Here is a 17,435-nt window from a genome sequence, read left to right as displayed (position 1 = left end):
AGTTAAGTGTACAGATGAAATCATGAGAATATGATGGGTAAACCTGAGGGGAAAGAGATAACATTTGATGGCATGTAAGATATATGAGCATCCCAGTCCATTTACTTTAAGAATTTTGTGGTAAGTTGGGAAAGAATTTCTGTAAAATGTTATACCTGTCCTAAAATGTTTGTGGGAAATGTTTTCAGGGTTTTTAGTATTAAAGCAACAGAAAAAAATATATTTCTAATATGTGAGTTAAGTGGACACTTCGTTTTCTTTTATTGCTTAGGACTGAACTTGGTAATCTGCTATGCATTTTCTATAGCTGTTATTAATAAAATCAAAGTATTTATATATTTTTATATTTCCTTTCTATTTAAATCCTATCAGATAATTCAGTTAATAACATGAAAACTGCAAATATGTAACTCTTAAGAATTTTTGTGGGGTTTTTTTTGATAGGAGGAAGAAAAGAAGGCAGTCAGTTATCCTTCCCTTCTTAGCCACATCACTTCTTCTTTCCTGAATCACCCTGTCTTTACAATGACAGAGAAGAGCCCCGTGCCCACCCTTCAGCTTCTGGGTGAATTCTCCCCGCTACTGTCATCTCTGCCTTGTGACATTCATTTGCTTAATCTGAGGACAATACAATCAAAGGTATGTCCCAAAATCTATCAAAATCTTACATTATGTATAATATTTGTAATATACCTGATATAAGGGGATGGGAAGAAGAAAAAATACTCTTAAGTTTTACTGTGCTTCAAAAAATGATTAAGAGGGCTTCACCTTTAGGCAAAATCATTATACCTTTCATTTGGGTATTGCTCTATAGCATCAATTTTCAACCAATGTGCCTGAAGAATTTTTAAAACATTCAATATCTAACTATTTAGTTGGGGACACTGACCTCTTGTTCCTTAGATTGTCAAAAAATTGACACAATAGTCGTCCAGTGTGAAAAAATCGAAATCAAAATTATGCCTATTTTTTTGGTCAGATCAGCAAAAATATATTTTTTGGTGTGCTGCAGAATTTTAGTAATTAGTTTATGTGTTCCATGAGATGAAAAGGGCTTAACAATTGCTTCTCTATAGTTTGAAGCATACTGCAATACTAATTTATTCCATTCTCAGAAAAGCTCTTTGTGGTGAGTAGGTCAGAGAATAACATCATTTTCTTCTTTTTATGGATAGGAAGCTAAAGCTGTCTTGAGTCACATAATTTGTAGGTGGGAGAACCAGGTGTTAAGATCAGCCGTCCTGGCATTTTGCATTCATTTCTCATTGTTAGCCAGTGTTTCTGGGGAGTTAGAGAAGTAAAGAGTATAGTGTTTAATTAATTCCGTATCAGAGGCTTTTTACCTTTTGTATCTTTTTCCTGAAAATCATTGCAACCCAAACCTTTGAATTGAGGAACTAACTATTTAGGAGAAATGGAGAAATAAAATCAGAAATTGCATTTGAAAAGAATAAAGCTTAGACATTTGGCATCACTTTTATGTTTTGTGGAGCCGTGCTGATATTCTGAATTGACATATACTTAGCTGAAAATAGTAGTGGCCTGAATATGAAAAGAAGAGAATGTTCATGTTTGAAGACAACATAAGAGGCGGAAAATGTTTAGTTTCAGAACAAACCACTAAAACCAAATATAGTAAGGATAAATGCCTACAAAGTTGGATGGTTATGGCATTTAAAATTATATGCTTAAGATAAAGAACTTACACCTGACTGTATGGGAAAGTACATATAGTTTGTAATAATGAAGACAAGTGGGTGCATGCTTCTGTATGCCACAGCTGTTTGATCCCTGAGTGAAATTGTCAGCTTACCTTCTTGCCTGTCAGGTGCCAGTTACTGCTAAAGGAATCAGGGATATTGTCATGAACAAAAAAGACAAAATCCCCTGCCAATTGGAGTTTAGATTCTAATGGGAGGAAAAAAAATAATTAAGGAAGAAAAAATAAGAGAAACTTGTAATATGTTAGATTGTAATAAATGTTATGGAGGAAAAAAAGCAAGGAATGGCAAGTGTAAGAAGGTGATGCAATTTTGAGTAGGGTGGTTGGAGAGGGTCTCACAGAAATGGTGATAATGAGAAAAAATATGAAGGAGGTCAGGGAATAAGAGACTCAATGAGGATTTTGGGGGGAAAGTGGTCCAGCCAGAGTTAAGAGCAAGTATGAAGGCCTGAAACACAAAGGTGTGGTCATAATGGAGGCTCCATGAGAGCTGTGCTTTTCTTTGATCCCTTATTGTCTCCTCTTGCCTGAAACAGTACCAGCACATAATAGGGGCTCAGTAACAGTTTGTTGAATGAGCGAATCTTGTGAGTATTCTTTCTAGGATTCTGCTATAGTTTTTGTGGGTCTACTTTTCAACTCATGGAAAGAACACACCAGAGACAGATCACTTCCCTGAGGTAGCCTGTTATTATTTCATGGGCTAAAGGAACAAAAGAATAGAGAGGAGGGCCCCTTGTTGCCCTCTCTGAGCATAGATGGTAAAGGACCATAGCAGCCTGAATTATCTAAGGACTTATGGGGCTCATAGTGGCTACTTTTTCTTACCACTAGATGACCCATTCCCAAAGTTTTTTGAAAGTGATTGTTGTTTGTAAGCAGCTCCAGCTGACTAGAGAGAGTGGATTACCCTCTACAGCAGTGATGGCGAACCTATGACACGCATGTCAGAGGTGACACGCGAACTCATTTTTTTGGTTGATTGTTCTTTGTTAAATGGCATTTAAATATATAAAATAAATATCAAAAATATAAATCTTTGTTTTACTATGGTTGCAAATATAAAAAAAATTCTATATGTGACACGGCACCAGAGTTAAGTTAGGGTTTTTCAAAATGCTGACACACCAAGCTCAAAAGGTTCGCCATCACTGCTCTACAGTCCAAGGCTGGCACTTGTTTTTCAGATCACCTCTTTTTAGTGATCACCTGCTCCTTTCATTCTTCCTGCTACCTTCTTGCCATACAAATCTAATCACTTCCCAGATGAAAACCTCATTACCCACCAAATTGGTTCAAACCCTTAAGCCTTCAGGCCTTCTACAGTCTGGCCTCCACTCACTAGCCATCTGGCTCCCATTGTTCTTCCTACCTTTGGACAAGTGTGCCACCTTCACTATCTGCTGGCTGAGTGAGTGCTGACTCAGCTACCACTTATGAAATGAGGCTGCTATTAGATATGCCTGCTTCAGGTCTGTTGTGAGAAACAAATGAAATAATGCTGTGGAAGCCTTCGAGAACAGAAGTGCTTTGTGAACATATACGATGTTATCCTGATGTTGCCACAGGATATGCCAACTCAGGTGCAAACTAGAGTTTTAGCAGAGGGAATAGAAAGCAATTCAACAATGTAGATATTTAACCAGAAAAATAAAGACCAAAATATTAATGCCTAGTGATAACTACTGTGCTGATACATGATCAGGGCTAAATACTTGGGGCTATTTTGCATTATCATATTGATTCTTGCCAGTTTTTATATTAGCCTTTGACTCTTAGTGCAAATTTCTAATGTTTGGTTAAGCTCTCTAGTAACCCGAAGGGATTGATTGGTCCATTCAAAGTCACTTCTTTAAAGACTTGTTCTCTGTCCCCTAAACTCTGATAATAGGAAGGTAATCATTGAAGGAAGCTGATAGTATTGACTTGAAGAAAGCTTGGTGCTTAAAATATGTCAAGGGTAATTCCATGGTTATACTAAAAGAAAAACACAAATGACTCAATAAATTCAGAAACCTGACCTATACATTTGGGATTGTGTTCCTGTTTTTGTGTGCTGTCAGCTCCAAACGTATAATAATAAATTGTTAATTTGGAGATTTCAGTGCATTTTTCCTACTGAAATACAAATACAATTGACCCTTAAACAACACAGGGATTAGGGGCGCCAACCTTGACCCATGCAGTGGAAAATACGCATGTGACCTACATCAGCCCTTCAAATATGCAGATTCCAACTGTCAGTTGATCCTTGAACAGTGTGGGTGTGAATGTGCAAGTCGGTCAGATTGGGTGGCTCAGTTGAACAAAATCTGTACATAAGTGGACCCACACAGTTCATAGCCACATTATTCAAGGATCAGCCTACAGGTTGGGTTCCAAGCAAGACCAGAGGTCTATATGGCTTGTATCTGAGTAGGCATTTTCTTTGCCACCACCTCATAGTATTTCCATGATAAACCCATCTGAGGACCACCTTGGATCATTAAGGGCATGTCTCTGTTCCTGCCTTCTCTCCTTCTTCAGAAAGGTGGTAAGGACATACCTGCTTCCCCATTCCCTTGACCACTGTCTCAAGGTTCTTTAGTTCTACACCTCAGTTGGTCTCCCTTACTCCTCATGGAAAAAGAAGTCATGGGCTCCAGCAACAGTCAGAGAGGTGTGGTGGGGGCTGGAGGTGTGCTAACTCACCGAGGTGGTTCATTTCCTACTACCAGTCCTCAGAGTCACTGTGTCCAGATCACACTAGGAAAATTTTAGAAAAAGAGACTTTTAAAAATTTACCCTACAAAATTAGGCTGGTGTAGAGAGACCAGGATTTAGTAATTCTTTAAAACTCTCAGATTAGGAAACTAGAGGCCAGAGAGATTAAATGATTAATGATTAAATGATTCAAATAAAACTACCCCTTCAGTAAGTGTTAGAATCTGGACACGCCCCCGGTCTGAATCCAAATGCTGGATGTTGCCCCAGAGGCAGTTATTTGACTTTTTAAGAGTTACTATATCTCTTCCTCCAAGTTATTGGTAATGAGTTTGTGGTTTTATATAAGCTTGTCTTGCTTTTCTAAATTATATATGTGCTCCCAGCCTGTTTCAGCCACTGCTGTAGGAACTTAACTGTTAGTCTTCTCATCCGATAGGTCCCACCTCCAACTCTCTTCTTTTTGTCACCCCCTTTTCTTGCACTATCAGGAGCTTCAAATATTAAAGTTTCTGTAAAAGTTTGAAAACTGAGTAACAGGAATGCACTAAACGGGAAAGACATGTCATCAGGAAAGGGTAATGATTAAGGGAGAAAGAAGTCTTGGTCGAGAATATGCTGAAAGACCATCATGGGTTCGGTAGGCTAGAATTACAGGTGCTGACATCCTGGGGACAAGAGAGAGGTGGCTGAGCTGTTGAGCTAGGCTTCATAGGGCCAGTCTGCCATGAATAATATGTGATTCCACTATTGTTTTTTCAGATTATTCCCACTGCTTCCATGTTTAACTATATTTTTATTTAGATATGTATATATTTATATCTGTAACTACATATACTGTCATGTGCATGTGGAATTTACTCTGTGGAATTTCTTTTGATTTGTGCTTAACTGTTTCTTGCAAATATTTAACCATTCATTTCAACATCAACACCACCTATTGAATAAGATTTTCTCTCCTAACTTATTTACACCACCCCTTTCTTATAAGAGGCAATTGTAAGTTTTTACTTTATTATTTTGCCTTATAAGCATTGATTGGTGCTTTATTGATCTCCCTAGCTTCTGGAAAGGTGAAAATTGTGGGGGGAAATTCTCTTTGTTGTACATATCTAAGAACTACCATTCACCTTCCCCTTTCTGTCATGTTATTTTGTTGATCAAAACAGGATAACTGTTACTGAACATTTTAATAAGTACCCTGGAAAATGAATTTCTACTAGTTATTTCCTGTCTCAGGACATATAACACAGTGTGCACTTTTCTAACCTTTCCAGCTATCAGAATGCACGGAAATATGAGTGTTGTTAGGCATTTTCAAAGTATGTGAGCGGGTTGGAGAAATTTTTTCACCAGGTGTTTAGGCATCCCTTAATTTATGTACACCTTACACATCCTGTGAGGAGGGTGGGGTCACATTCCTCCTGGAGAATAGGTCAAATTTATAGCCATTCTCATCCTTAGAAAAAAAATGTATACATATGTTTACTGTGGTTTCCAGGAATTTACTGGTTTGTGAACCTCACATCTATATATATATAAAGGCCTAAGAAACTGAACGACTGGTCGACTGGTCTCTATGACGCGCACTGACCACCAGGGGACAGATGCTCAACGTCCAGGGTCGGGCTTTCTCCTGTCTGGATCGGGCCTGTGGGAATTGGGCCGAAACCAGCTTTCTGACATCCTCCAAGGGGTCCCGAATCGCGAGAGGGCACAGGCCAGGTCAAGGGACCCCACCAGTGCACGAATGCATGCACCAGGCCTCTAGTTACTAATAAGCAAATTAAGTTTCTTTTGGTGTGAGCCAGGAATTGCATAACTCTCACATTTTGAGCTCTTACCACTTCAATAGAGGAGTATTTGCCTATATTCTTATGCAAGACTATAATATGCATGTGTAATTTTCAGAATGGTTTTAAATTCTGCTTAAAATAGGATGAATGAATGGACGGGTAGGCTGTGGATGGTTAGAAATTATAATTTCTAAAGTTTACTTTCTGAATTTATATGTTTTGATAAATCATGGTTTTATCTCTGCTGGATTTATTAGTTAAATCCTCTCTGTTAACAGCCTCAAATCAGAGGGCAATCCCCTTTAGTTTAAAGCCTTTTGTCATGTTATGTTAAAGGTGGTTCTCCCTTTCCCCCTCCTCACTGGCATCTGTGAGCACCAATTCACAGCTAGAGCAGAGGCAGGAGAATGAAGCTGTTAGAAGCACAGACTTTGGAGTCAAACTGCCTGGGTTTGAGTGCACCCCCTCTACTTGCCATCTGGGTGACATAGAGCAAAGTCACTTCATTCTCTGAGTTTCAGTTTTGTCATCTATAGTGTGGCAGTATAGAGACATTCTGAGGATTAAATGAGTTGATGTTTGTAGAGCATTTAGAACAGCAGCAGGCACAAGGAAGCATCACATGTTTGACAAATGAAGGTTCTTAATTGTGATAGTTATGAGCAGTTGTGATTGTTACTAATAATGAAGTGAAGATGCTGGCATATTTTTTTAAAATTAGAGAAAGCTGAAGTTTATTGCCAAAGTAAATCTTTTTTTAAAAAATATATTTTATTGATTTTTTTACAGAGAGGAAGGGGGAGGGATAGAGAGTGAGAAACATCGATGAGAGAGAAACATCGATCAGCTGCCTCCTGCACACCTCCTACTGGGGATGTGCTCGCAACCAAGGTACATGCCCTTGACCAGAATCATACCTGGGACCCTTCAGTCTGCAGGCTGACACTCTATCCACTGAGCCAAACCGGTCAGGGTGCCAAAGTAAATCTTGATGCTATTTTACTTGTATTCCTTGTACATTTTATTAATAACTAGAGGTCTGGTGCGTGAAAATTCATGCACTGGAGTGGGGGGATCCCTCAGCCCGGCCTGTCCCCTCTCACAATACAGGAGCCCTTAGGGGCTGGAGGTGACCTGGCAATCAGGGGAAGGCGACACTCCATAACACCTATGCTGCTGCCACTGCCAGCAGTGCTAGCCTCAGCTGGCCCTGGTTACCTGAGCCTCAGGTGGCCCTGGGCGTCTGGGCATCTGCCATTTGAGGCTTGCCTATGCCTTGGGCTGTGCCTGGACAGCTGGGCAGCTGACATCCGAGACTTGCCTGCACCTCAGGCTGGCCCTGGGAAGCTGGGGGGCTGAGGGGACTGGGGGTCTCCGGAGGTAGGCACGCAGAGTGGCTGTGCCTGCCGCCCTGGCAGGGCTGAGGGGACTGGCGCTGCCGTCTTGTGGCTATGGGCGCCGCCATCTTTGAGGGTGTGGCAGTCAATGAGCATATTCCCTCTTTATTACATAGGATTATTAGATAGGATTTCTCAGGTTCTTCAAAAGAACATAGCTAACATTGTCTCTATGCCAAGCTTTATGCTGAGTATTTACTTGAATGTTATTTAGCTCTAACAATGCTGTGAAGGTAGCAGTACTGTATCTTGTCTTATAGGAGAGGAAACTGACCTAGAGATGGTAGGTAATTTTTTGAGGTCACACCGCCAGTAGTTGGTGGTGCTGGGAGGCATAGCTCTGCATCTCTGACTCCAGTTCCCTACCCAGAACCTTATCCTGCCTCTTGCATGGGGCCAGACAGGGAGTGATAATGTGGAGTATGTTGGGGAATATGCTGACTTATTTCTCTTGTTTATTCAGTAATAATGGAACACCCACCAACTATATATGGGAAAAGATCCATGAAAGGCCAATGTAGAGTCATTAGAGATAATTACTATTAAGTATAGAGAGGATTCTTTGTGATAGGGATATTCCTATACTTTTACATTTTAATGCAAACTTGTATACCACCTCAACTACTTCAAAGGTTATAAGATGAAATAATCCATGAAAAACTTTCTGCAGAGTCTGACACTGCAACAGTTCCTGTTATTGTCACTGTAGTTGGCCCTTGATCCTCAAAGGGACTCTTCACAAGTCTAACTAGTTCTTGGAATTTCAGAGGTTAAATGATATATGCAGTCACTTAACAGACTCATGGTGGAACCAACACTTGCCTCTAGTCCAGCTTTCTGTAAGCCTGATGGCTTCATTCTGCAAGCAGACCTCCTACCTCCACACTCCACCCCGTTGCTGGAGAAGCTCACAGCCCCTACTTAGTCTAGGAGCCTCATGTTGCTTTATCCCCTGAATAAGTTCTGTAATGGATTTTCCCCTGTGTAACTTGATCATCCAAGCCTTCCAGGATGGATTCAGCTGCAGTTGTAATCAGAACTATTTTTTAAAGACATTTAGTTTGTAGCTCACCCGACATAGTGCATGGCACTGTTTCAAAATTTGTGAATTTTCTTCCCCTCACTCTTTTCTTTTCCTAGGTCCAGATATTACTTATATGTTAATGAATGTAAAAACAGGTCTTTTAAAATCTGTTTTCTCTCCTGGCACACACCGTGTGACTACATGGTATTTTTAACGGGTTAACCTACACTGTGACTCTGTGAAGGAGGGCATGGCCTCTGTTTTATTGGAGATGAGGAGCTGATGTGACTATTCTGAGGTTTCACACTGGCACATGACAGAGTTCTCTTTGTTATTCTCCTGCAGCTCTTATGTTTATTGTAAATGATGTGTTTTCATCTGTACTGTTTTTGTGCTATTTTTAGACTGTGTGAAATTTATAGAAATTTTATTAGAAATCTTTATCCTATGATTTAAACTTGCTATATGTATTATGTGGTCCTGAAATGACTCAGAATTCCTTAAATGACTTTTTTCTCTCCCTTCAAACAAAATCTTAGCAGTACCACTGCAAAATACCAGTGTGAAATGTCATAAAACAGGTTATTCCAGCCAAGAATCTGAGGTGAGGACAGCTTTAAATTGTTCAGGCACATTAAAATCAAATCAGTGGTGGGAATGCTGGCAGCTAGTCAGAAAAGATGTCCTATAGCACATTAAAAATCTTATCCCCTAGTGAGGATGATCAAGAACTTGGCATATGTGTATCTGTGGCCACAGAAGAAAAAAGGGATCATTTTCATCACAGTGTCAGAGGTAGGCAGCCACAACTCCATTTGAATCACTGCGCATTTCTTCATATTTCAAAGGAGTTTTAATTCATTTTGTTTATTATCATAAACATATTTCCACTTAAGAAAACATAAAATTTATTAAGATAAGTGTAATTTAAAATTCAAAGACCTGAGCCACTCATGGCATTATTATTTAAATGGATGCAAGACATTTTACTTCAGGGATATTGCGGGTTTGGTTGCAGGCCACCACAATAAAGTGAATATCACAATAAAGCAAATCACATGAAATTTTTTGTTTCCTAGTGCATACAAAAATATGCTTACACTATACTGTAGTCTATTAAATGTGCAATAGCTTGTGTCTAAAAAATGTACAAAGCTTAATTAGAAAAACACTTTTTCACTAAAAACTGCTAACCAATATCTGAACCTCCAGTGAGTCATAATCTTTCTGTTGGTGTAAGATCTTGTCCTAGTGACATCAAAGATCACAGATCACCACAACAAATATAATAACAAAAAAGTTTGAAATATTGTGAAGATTACCAAAATGTCACAGAGACACAAAGTGGGCAAAGGCTGTCGGGAAAATGACATCAATAGACTTGCTCAATGCAGGGTAGCCACAAACCTTCAATTTGTAAAATACAGTATCTGTGAAGCGCAGTAAAAGAAAAGCCCAATAAAATGAGGTGTGCCTGTACTGAGCTCTGTAGCTGACTTGTCATGTTTAATATTTCTCTTTTCGTCTGCATAGGAAAATAGCTTCTGTAAAGTGAATTTAAATGATACAGCAACCTAATAAATGTGGTTGGCCTAGCAAGTGATAAACATAACTAATTCAAGTGTCTCTTATATAAAAATAATGAACCAATACATTAAAGATTTAAAATGTTTTAATGCAATTAGCAAAAATTAGTATTCAATAATGAAGCATGTTTCAGTTTTAAGATGGAGTTTACATCATCATTCAGTAACCAGATAAGGACTAAATTCAGGTACACATTAAAAATTTTATCAAGAACTTTATTCAGCTGATATATATGTTAAAAATAAATAAAAGTGAAATGCTTTGATAAAAACTGATAAAACAGTATATAATAAGTGCACAAAAGGAAACCAAAGTCCTTAAGGACTATGAGGAAACCAAGACATGAGATGACTTAATAAGGAACGAAGAACATAATACCACCTGACTCCTTGGGGGAGGAGGACAGGCTCAGTGCACGTGGAACCTAGGGGGAAATGCAGTTGCCTGGCTTCGCTACTAAATAAAATGAGCTTTTGTGTTGGGGATGCTAACAAAAAGGCGGTGAGTGTGCAGTAGTGACAGTGTTTGTTTTGATGTCACTTGTGGCATGTTGGCACTCTGCTCCTTTGCAGGTGGATGGCAAGCAATCCGATGAGGCGGCCTTGATCCTCCACAGGAAGGGCTTTGATTGCCGTTTCTCCAGCAGAGACACGGGGCTGCTTTGTTCCACTACCCAGGGGAAGGTGAGTGGAAAGGTTTTTGTTTGCCAAGTTAGTTGTGCTTTCAAATCCTTACTTTCTGCAATAATCCTGACAATAAGATAATGTTTCATTGCTTCTTCATTGATTGTTTACTCTCAGCTACAAATTAGCTCAAGTCTCCACATGTTAAGAAAGCTCTTTCTCAACCTTCAGTCTCCTCTTCTTGTCAACATCAAAATGCACAGCGGGAACGTGTGTATATTTGAATGTTCTCATTGATTCTTAGGCTCTCCATTTCTTACCTGCAAAACTTCTTCAGATTATCTCACCACCATATTTTCTGCTTTCTTGGGTATACTCATGCATGATCTAGTTCAGCGCTCGCCAACCAGTGGTCCGTGGACCACTGGTTTCTGTGAGGTCTGAAAGATTGGCGACCGCTGATCTAGTTCAGGGATGGCAAACCCAAGTTCTGTGGTGGCCGACACAGTTTTATAATAACTTAAGTGAATTGGGGGAGCAGTAGGAAAAGCAACAAGGAGCAATGAGAGTGTGGCCAGTGGAAGAATTCAGCCACCGCCCCCAAGGCAACTATCCTCAGCTCACATCAGTTGTTTCCCCATGGAAACATGCTGGTCTAGATCTTCTGATGAAGCCAGATTGGCATGCGAGTCCTCACTGTGAAGGCCAAACATCCTCAGGCTGACCACTGCTGGATTTTTTATTTCTCTTTAAGTTGTTCTTGCTCACAGTTCCATCAAACCTCTCCCTGGAAGAAAGAAAAACTTCAGTCTTCTGCTTGTGTCTCTGAGCAGGTTGTATATAACTCAGGGAACACAGTAAGGATGGATCTAGTACACAGACAGGTCTGCCCCACCCAGCAGCTCAGCCAAACCAGCTCTTCTCCAAAACCTCACACATAAACCCTGTAGACCTGACTCAACAGATTTGGTTCCAAACCTTACAAATTAGCATGTACATAGTGAGAAGAAGAGAGATGTGGTAGGGGACCTAAATCTATGCAGATAAGCTTCTTTCTCCATTTCGTTTACCTCACCCTTCGTGTAGTTGGTACTAAGAAAGCACTGATATCTTTATTTCTCTTTATTATATTTGTACCTCTACCTACCTTATTGTTGATATAAGTATACTTGGTTGTGAGCATTTGTATTTGAACATTAAGGCTGTGAGTCTTATGGGAGCTGTAGGATCCAGACATATTCATGCAGCCTCCCCACCCTATAAATGGGACTCATTGACATGATGAGCCCTCCTTGTGGCAGGTTCGTCTCCTGTCTCAGCTCTGTTGGAACAGGAAAAATGGTTAGAACCACTTGTGTTAAGTGTTTTAAAGCTCCCTGGCCCATAGATGTCCCTAATTTTTATTGAAAAGGGGCCCCTCACATGGTAAGTTCTCAGGCTGTACAATAAAGGAGTATAGCCCAGGTTGACCTCTCCTGGTTCCCACTTTCCTGTGTTTCTCCCAGGGGTGGTCTGTATGTTCAAGCCTGCAGAGGTACATTTAATCTCCCTCCCTTCCTCATTCTTTTACTTAAAAGGAACTTCAAACATACTGTTTTAGCCTGGCCTGGTGGGGCTCAGTAGTTGAGCACTGACCCATGAATCAAGAGGTCACTGATTCGATTCCTGGTCAGGGCACATGCCTGGGTTGCAGTCTCGGTCCCTAGTGAGGGGTGTGCAGGAGGCAGCCAATATATTATTCTCTCTCATCATTGTTGTTTCAATCTCTCTATCCCTCTCCCCCTTCTTCTCACTCTGAAATAAAGAAATAAACTGTTTTACTCTGTCTCATACTATTTTTCACTGATTATAGAGCTATGTTGCTAATCTTCAAAAATGATCTAAATATGCACATTTTATCATTTACTTTTTAGATATTGATACAGAAACTTTTTAACAAGTTTACTGTTGCAAATCTCATACCTTCATCGTTATCCTTGATGCATTCACCTCCAGACGTCCGAAATATAAGTGAGATCAACTTGAGGCCCATGGAAATCAGCACATTTCGAATCCAGTTGAGGTGAATCTGGCTTTCAAATTCGGACTGTGAAGCATTGGCTTATCTACACTTCTTAATTTAACGTGCAATAAGAAGCACATTATTTAAGCTTCTGGCTACTGTGAGGACATGAATTCTGTGTTTTGTTTTTAACCATTACATAAGAAAAAAAAGCCATGCTACAACCAGTTTGTGTTTTTTTTTAAGTTTCTTTCATCAACTACTACCATCTGTATGAATTGATGCAACAAACAAAGAAATGTCTGAAGAGAACCTCTCAACAGATTGTATCTCAGGTTAAATACTAACTAATTATATCTGTGTTGAGGGTTGTGAAGAGATTGTTACGAGTCTTCATGTTGCTGGTCCTTTGATAATTTTACAAAAATGCCCACTTTTATCAAAATGGAATAAAAAGCTGGTGGGTAATAGCTAATGGCCAAAATGTTTGTAAACATTCATATGCATTAGAAAATGTTCTTGTGTTGAAATATGTGGAAAAGTGCAATTCATCAACCCTTATGGTATATGTAGTTGATTTTCACACTTTTTTCTAATGTACCACTTAACCCTTCCCTGCCTATCCTTTGTAAAGTATTTCCAGAAATATCCGATTTTGAATCATTCAGTAGTAGAAAAAGAGGCATATTTTCATTACTTGACAATGTGGGATAGGTGCAATTTATTACATTGTCACTAAAATAGAAGAAGCAATTCCATAGGTACCATAACCTATTTTAGGTACCACAAGGTGTCTTTTTACACAGCTCATTTGAATACAGATGTTCTGAGAAGGGGTTTTCTATTTTAAAAATACCATATCAAAATGAATGTGCCTTATTTTTGTATAAGTCTTGTTAAATCTTTTAGTGTCCATATTACCGTTTAGGGAAGGGGGGAGGTTGGGGCAGAAGAGAGTGTGGGTACTTTCTATGACACAAATTGTAAAATTTTTGCCTGACAATGCTGGCCACATTCTGATCTGTTGCATTAAATTTGTGGTGGTATTACTCTAAACATTTTGACTATTTGAATGTACTGAAATCTCCGAAAACAAAACTAGGGGAAAATATACTTAATTAAAATATGCTGCTGCCAAGGAGACTGCAACTTGAAGCAAGGATTCTGTAATGTGCAAAGTCCACACCCAGTTTCCACTTCAGAGGAGTTAACCACATTGAAGAGAGAATGCTTTAAAATAGACCTCGTTTGGAAACCCAATTATATGTAGCTCTTCCTGACTTATCATATTCAAGAATATGTCTGTTCACTGAATTCCACACTTTTGTATGTGTGCGCTAACCTCCAAGTGAAGTTCTGAGCCCATGGGCCACTACAATACTTTTTATAAAATTTATTTGGGGTCATTGTTAACTTAATATTAAAATATAAGCAACATTTAGACTATTCAGTTTTAATATAAAAAGGATTGAGTATCTTCATTTCTGAAAGTTCTCTTTGTGTTAAACTATTAGATTATTGTCTGATAATTTACCTCCTGTTATTCCAGCATCTTTTTAGAGAAATTAAAACCTAATTTCTGTTTCACCAGGTAGTCTAATTATCATCTGGATTTTTCATCAAGATACAGCTCCTAAGATTATTGTTATGTTAAATTCATACACTTCTTTCACCTTTAATAATTAAGGAAACACTACTGGTGGTGATAAAGATATTAAAAGGGAGTAGTTTCATGCAATAAACATGTACTGTAAGTTTCCTTCCTGGTTTGGGGGGGATAGACAACTAAAAAAGAAACAAAAACTTCCTTTTTGTGGACTTGCTCCTTACAGACCTTAGAATTGTCAGAGCAAGTTCCAGGAATAAGATCAATATTTTCATTGCATCTTAAATGTAAAATCTTCCTATGGGAGTTCACTGTCGTCTGGGAATTCTGATCAGTTGAAATAACATATCTTGATGCAATAACAGTGATTTTGCCACTTATGGTTGTTTAAGGTTGGTCTGTCCCATGTCAGTCAGGTCTTATTCAGTGTGTATTGCCACTAACTTTTTTGCTCACAGGTAAAGCAGAATTTTTCTTTAACAAGCAAGTTATCAGGGAAATGAAGAGGGGATGCTTTTGCTTTGGGCTGTGATCAAGAACTGATTAAATCATCAGTGTCTCCAGTGTATACTAAAAACCGTACATTTCAATTGTGATCTCAGTGGCATATTTGTGTGCCTAGGTTTTATTACAGTTATAACATGTGTTCAGTTGACCAAGTAGTTCATTATTTTCTCCTATCTTTTTTTTTTTTTTTTTTTTTTGGAAATTTAATTTGGGACTTTAACTGCAGTGTATGAGAACTCAGCATCCTTATTTTCTACAAATACTGGCTAAAATAAAATGCTGTAAAGTGTGTTGTAAAACATTGTAATTACCTTCCCATGTCTTTGTTGTACTTGTGCCGAAATGTTTTCACATCCTTTTGTCTGGAAGGAAATCTTTGCTTTCATTTTATGTTGCTTACCTTGGAATCAATAGGTTTTGATATTTTCTCTTGGAAGATTTTATATCTTTTTGGGAACATGTAATATAAGATATCTAATAAAAGATAAATCTTATCACGTACATGGCCCTCTAGAGTGTTCTTAAAACTGATTTTGTACCCAAAATATATTAAGACATTTTGAGTGGTAGGGTGGAGTAGTGAGGGCCTTTGTGAATGAATTGCTCCTTATCAACATGTCAAAATAATTTGAATATTAAAACTGGTAAAGAAAAAATTTAATTTAGGTGGGCATATGTTCTCATGCCTGACCTGTGATAAGAAACCAGCTACGGGGGTTTGTGAGACTGATTAAAGGGGTGGTTCTGAGGGGAGTAGAGGGAGATCACTAAGGCCCTGCTGCTGCCATGATCAGCAGAACACAGAAGCCTGAAGAGGTTGTAACTGACGAGACGCTGTCAGCATACACTGGTTTATGCAAGCACAAACAGGAAATTTATGGTCCCCAGCAACAAATGTTCAAGGGTAGCTGGAGAGCACTTGATACAGCTGTAGCCAAGTATGAGATGATGTCATGCAGGCCTGTCTTGCTCTCTTGGTTTTGCTTTTCCTCTGAGCTGTTCTCATTCTCAGAGACTGCATATTTGATGGCAGCATGGCCACCAGCGACCCATATTTGCATCCAGCCAGCTTAGTGACCCCAGTGGGAAAAGCACCTTTATCTAATTTTTCAGCAAATGTCCTGGGATTAATGTCTCTGGCTGTCATCTGGCTTATATGCTAATTGACTGGCTAAGGGTAGAGTTGGGTTCAACTAAACCACATGGACAAAATGAGTGAGAAATAGCCCTCCCCTCATACCACCTCCCCCAATAGAAAAGGGATTCTACAACCAGAGAAACAGGAATTAAATACTAAGATACTTTGGATGCTAGGCAGGCAAAATACAGTAGAAATATATTACAGAGAAAAACTAAATGTGCAGATTTAAGGAAGCAAGCATACCCAGTTTCAGTTTTAGGAAAGGTTCTATAGGAGAGGACTTGAAATAGCTCTTAGAAGATGCATTTGATTTTAGCAGATACAGACAATATGTGTGTTCCCTGTAAAAAGACCAGGAAACCTTACAACCCCATAATGGCAAGGTTCTTCATACATGTGCTGTCCAAGAAGGTAGCCACCAGCCACAGATGGCTCTTGAACGTTTGAAATGTGGTTTGTGCAACTAGGGAATTATCTTATTCTAGTTTAATTAAGTTTAAATAGCAACATGTGGCTGCAGCACATAGTATGTATAAGATACTAACTAGTAGGAAATACAACTAAAAACGTAAGTTAAAATCACACTGCTGGAATCTTGCTACTTGGGGTGGTCCTCACGCCAGAAGCATGGGCATTACCTGGAAACTTGTTAGGAAGGCAGACCCTCAGGCCCCACACCAGACAGCTGTTCATAACCCACATTTTAGCAAGATCCCGAGGACTCACTGGCCTGGGACACGTTTCAAGAGTCTGTCTCCTTCTTAAACTTTCCTAAGTAACTCTTGGTGATAAGTCCTATACCCTGAATCCTCTGCTACCAGAAAGCATCCCATAAAATCTGTCCACTTGCCCCACCCCCCCCCCCCCAATTACAAGCCGCCACCTTGTACATGGCCTGCTGCCTTTGCCTTCTAACAGTTTCTCTGCGTAATTCCAGTCCTACCCCTTTTGGTTTCTTTTTTTCACATAGAAGCCAAAAAGTGAAATTGAAAAAGCTTCTTTCCTGTTAAAAATTGTTTCTCGTTACGCTTGAAATAACATACAAACGTTCACCGTGGCCAAAAGCCCTACATGGCCTGCTCCCTAGCCCTTCCACCTACCTCAACTTCAGGAGATGTGTATGTGTGGTTTCAGAAATCCTTTCCTGACCCAAATCCATGTTATGTTACACCACTCACCCTCTTACTGTTTTCTAGGGTACACCACTCACCCTCTTACTGTTTTCTAGGGTTTTTATGCGTTTCTAACACATCAAGAATTCCTCTTAAGGGTTTTGCACTTGTTTCCTCTGCTTCCAAGGTCCTGCTTTCAGATCTTCCATGA

General features: G+C 39.3%; 1 protein-coding gene across 4 annotated transcripts in view; it reads left to right on the top strand.

Moving 5' to 3' along the window:
• MAN2A1 (mannosidase alpha class 2A member 1) overlaps positions 1–15,472 on the top strand; it is a 159,711-nt gene extending 144,239 nt beyond the window's left edge. For 2 of the 4 annotated variants that reach the window (XM_059693936.1, XM_059693933.1), the window contains 3 exons: positions 445–639; positions 10,806–10,916; positions 12,770–15,472. In XM_059693936.1, the coding sequence (XP_059549919.1) occupies positions 445–639; positions 10,806–10,916; positions 12,770–12,922 (459 nt within the window). In that variant the 3' untranslated portion in view covers positions 12,923–15,472. Of the gene's footprint in view, positions 1–444; positions 640–10,805; positions 10,917–11,033; positions 11,169–12,769 lie in introns of those variants that run through there. The other 2 variants (XM_059693934.1, XM_059693935.1) reach the window with 2 other exon arrangements.
• Positions 15,473–17,435: the final 1,963 nt, after the last annotated feature.

This window comes from Myotis daubentonii, chromosome 4 (assembly GCF_963259705.1).
Source record: "Myotis daubentonii chromosome 4, mMyoDau2.1, whole genome shotgun sequence".
NCBI lineage: Eukaryota > Metazoa > Chordata > Mammalia > Chiroptera > Vespertilionidae > Myotis > Myotis daubentonii.
The sequence above is the reverse complement of the archived record's forward strand: the minus strand, read 5'-3'. Positions and strand labels throughout refer to the sequence as shown.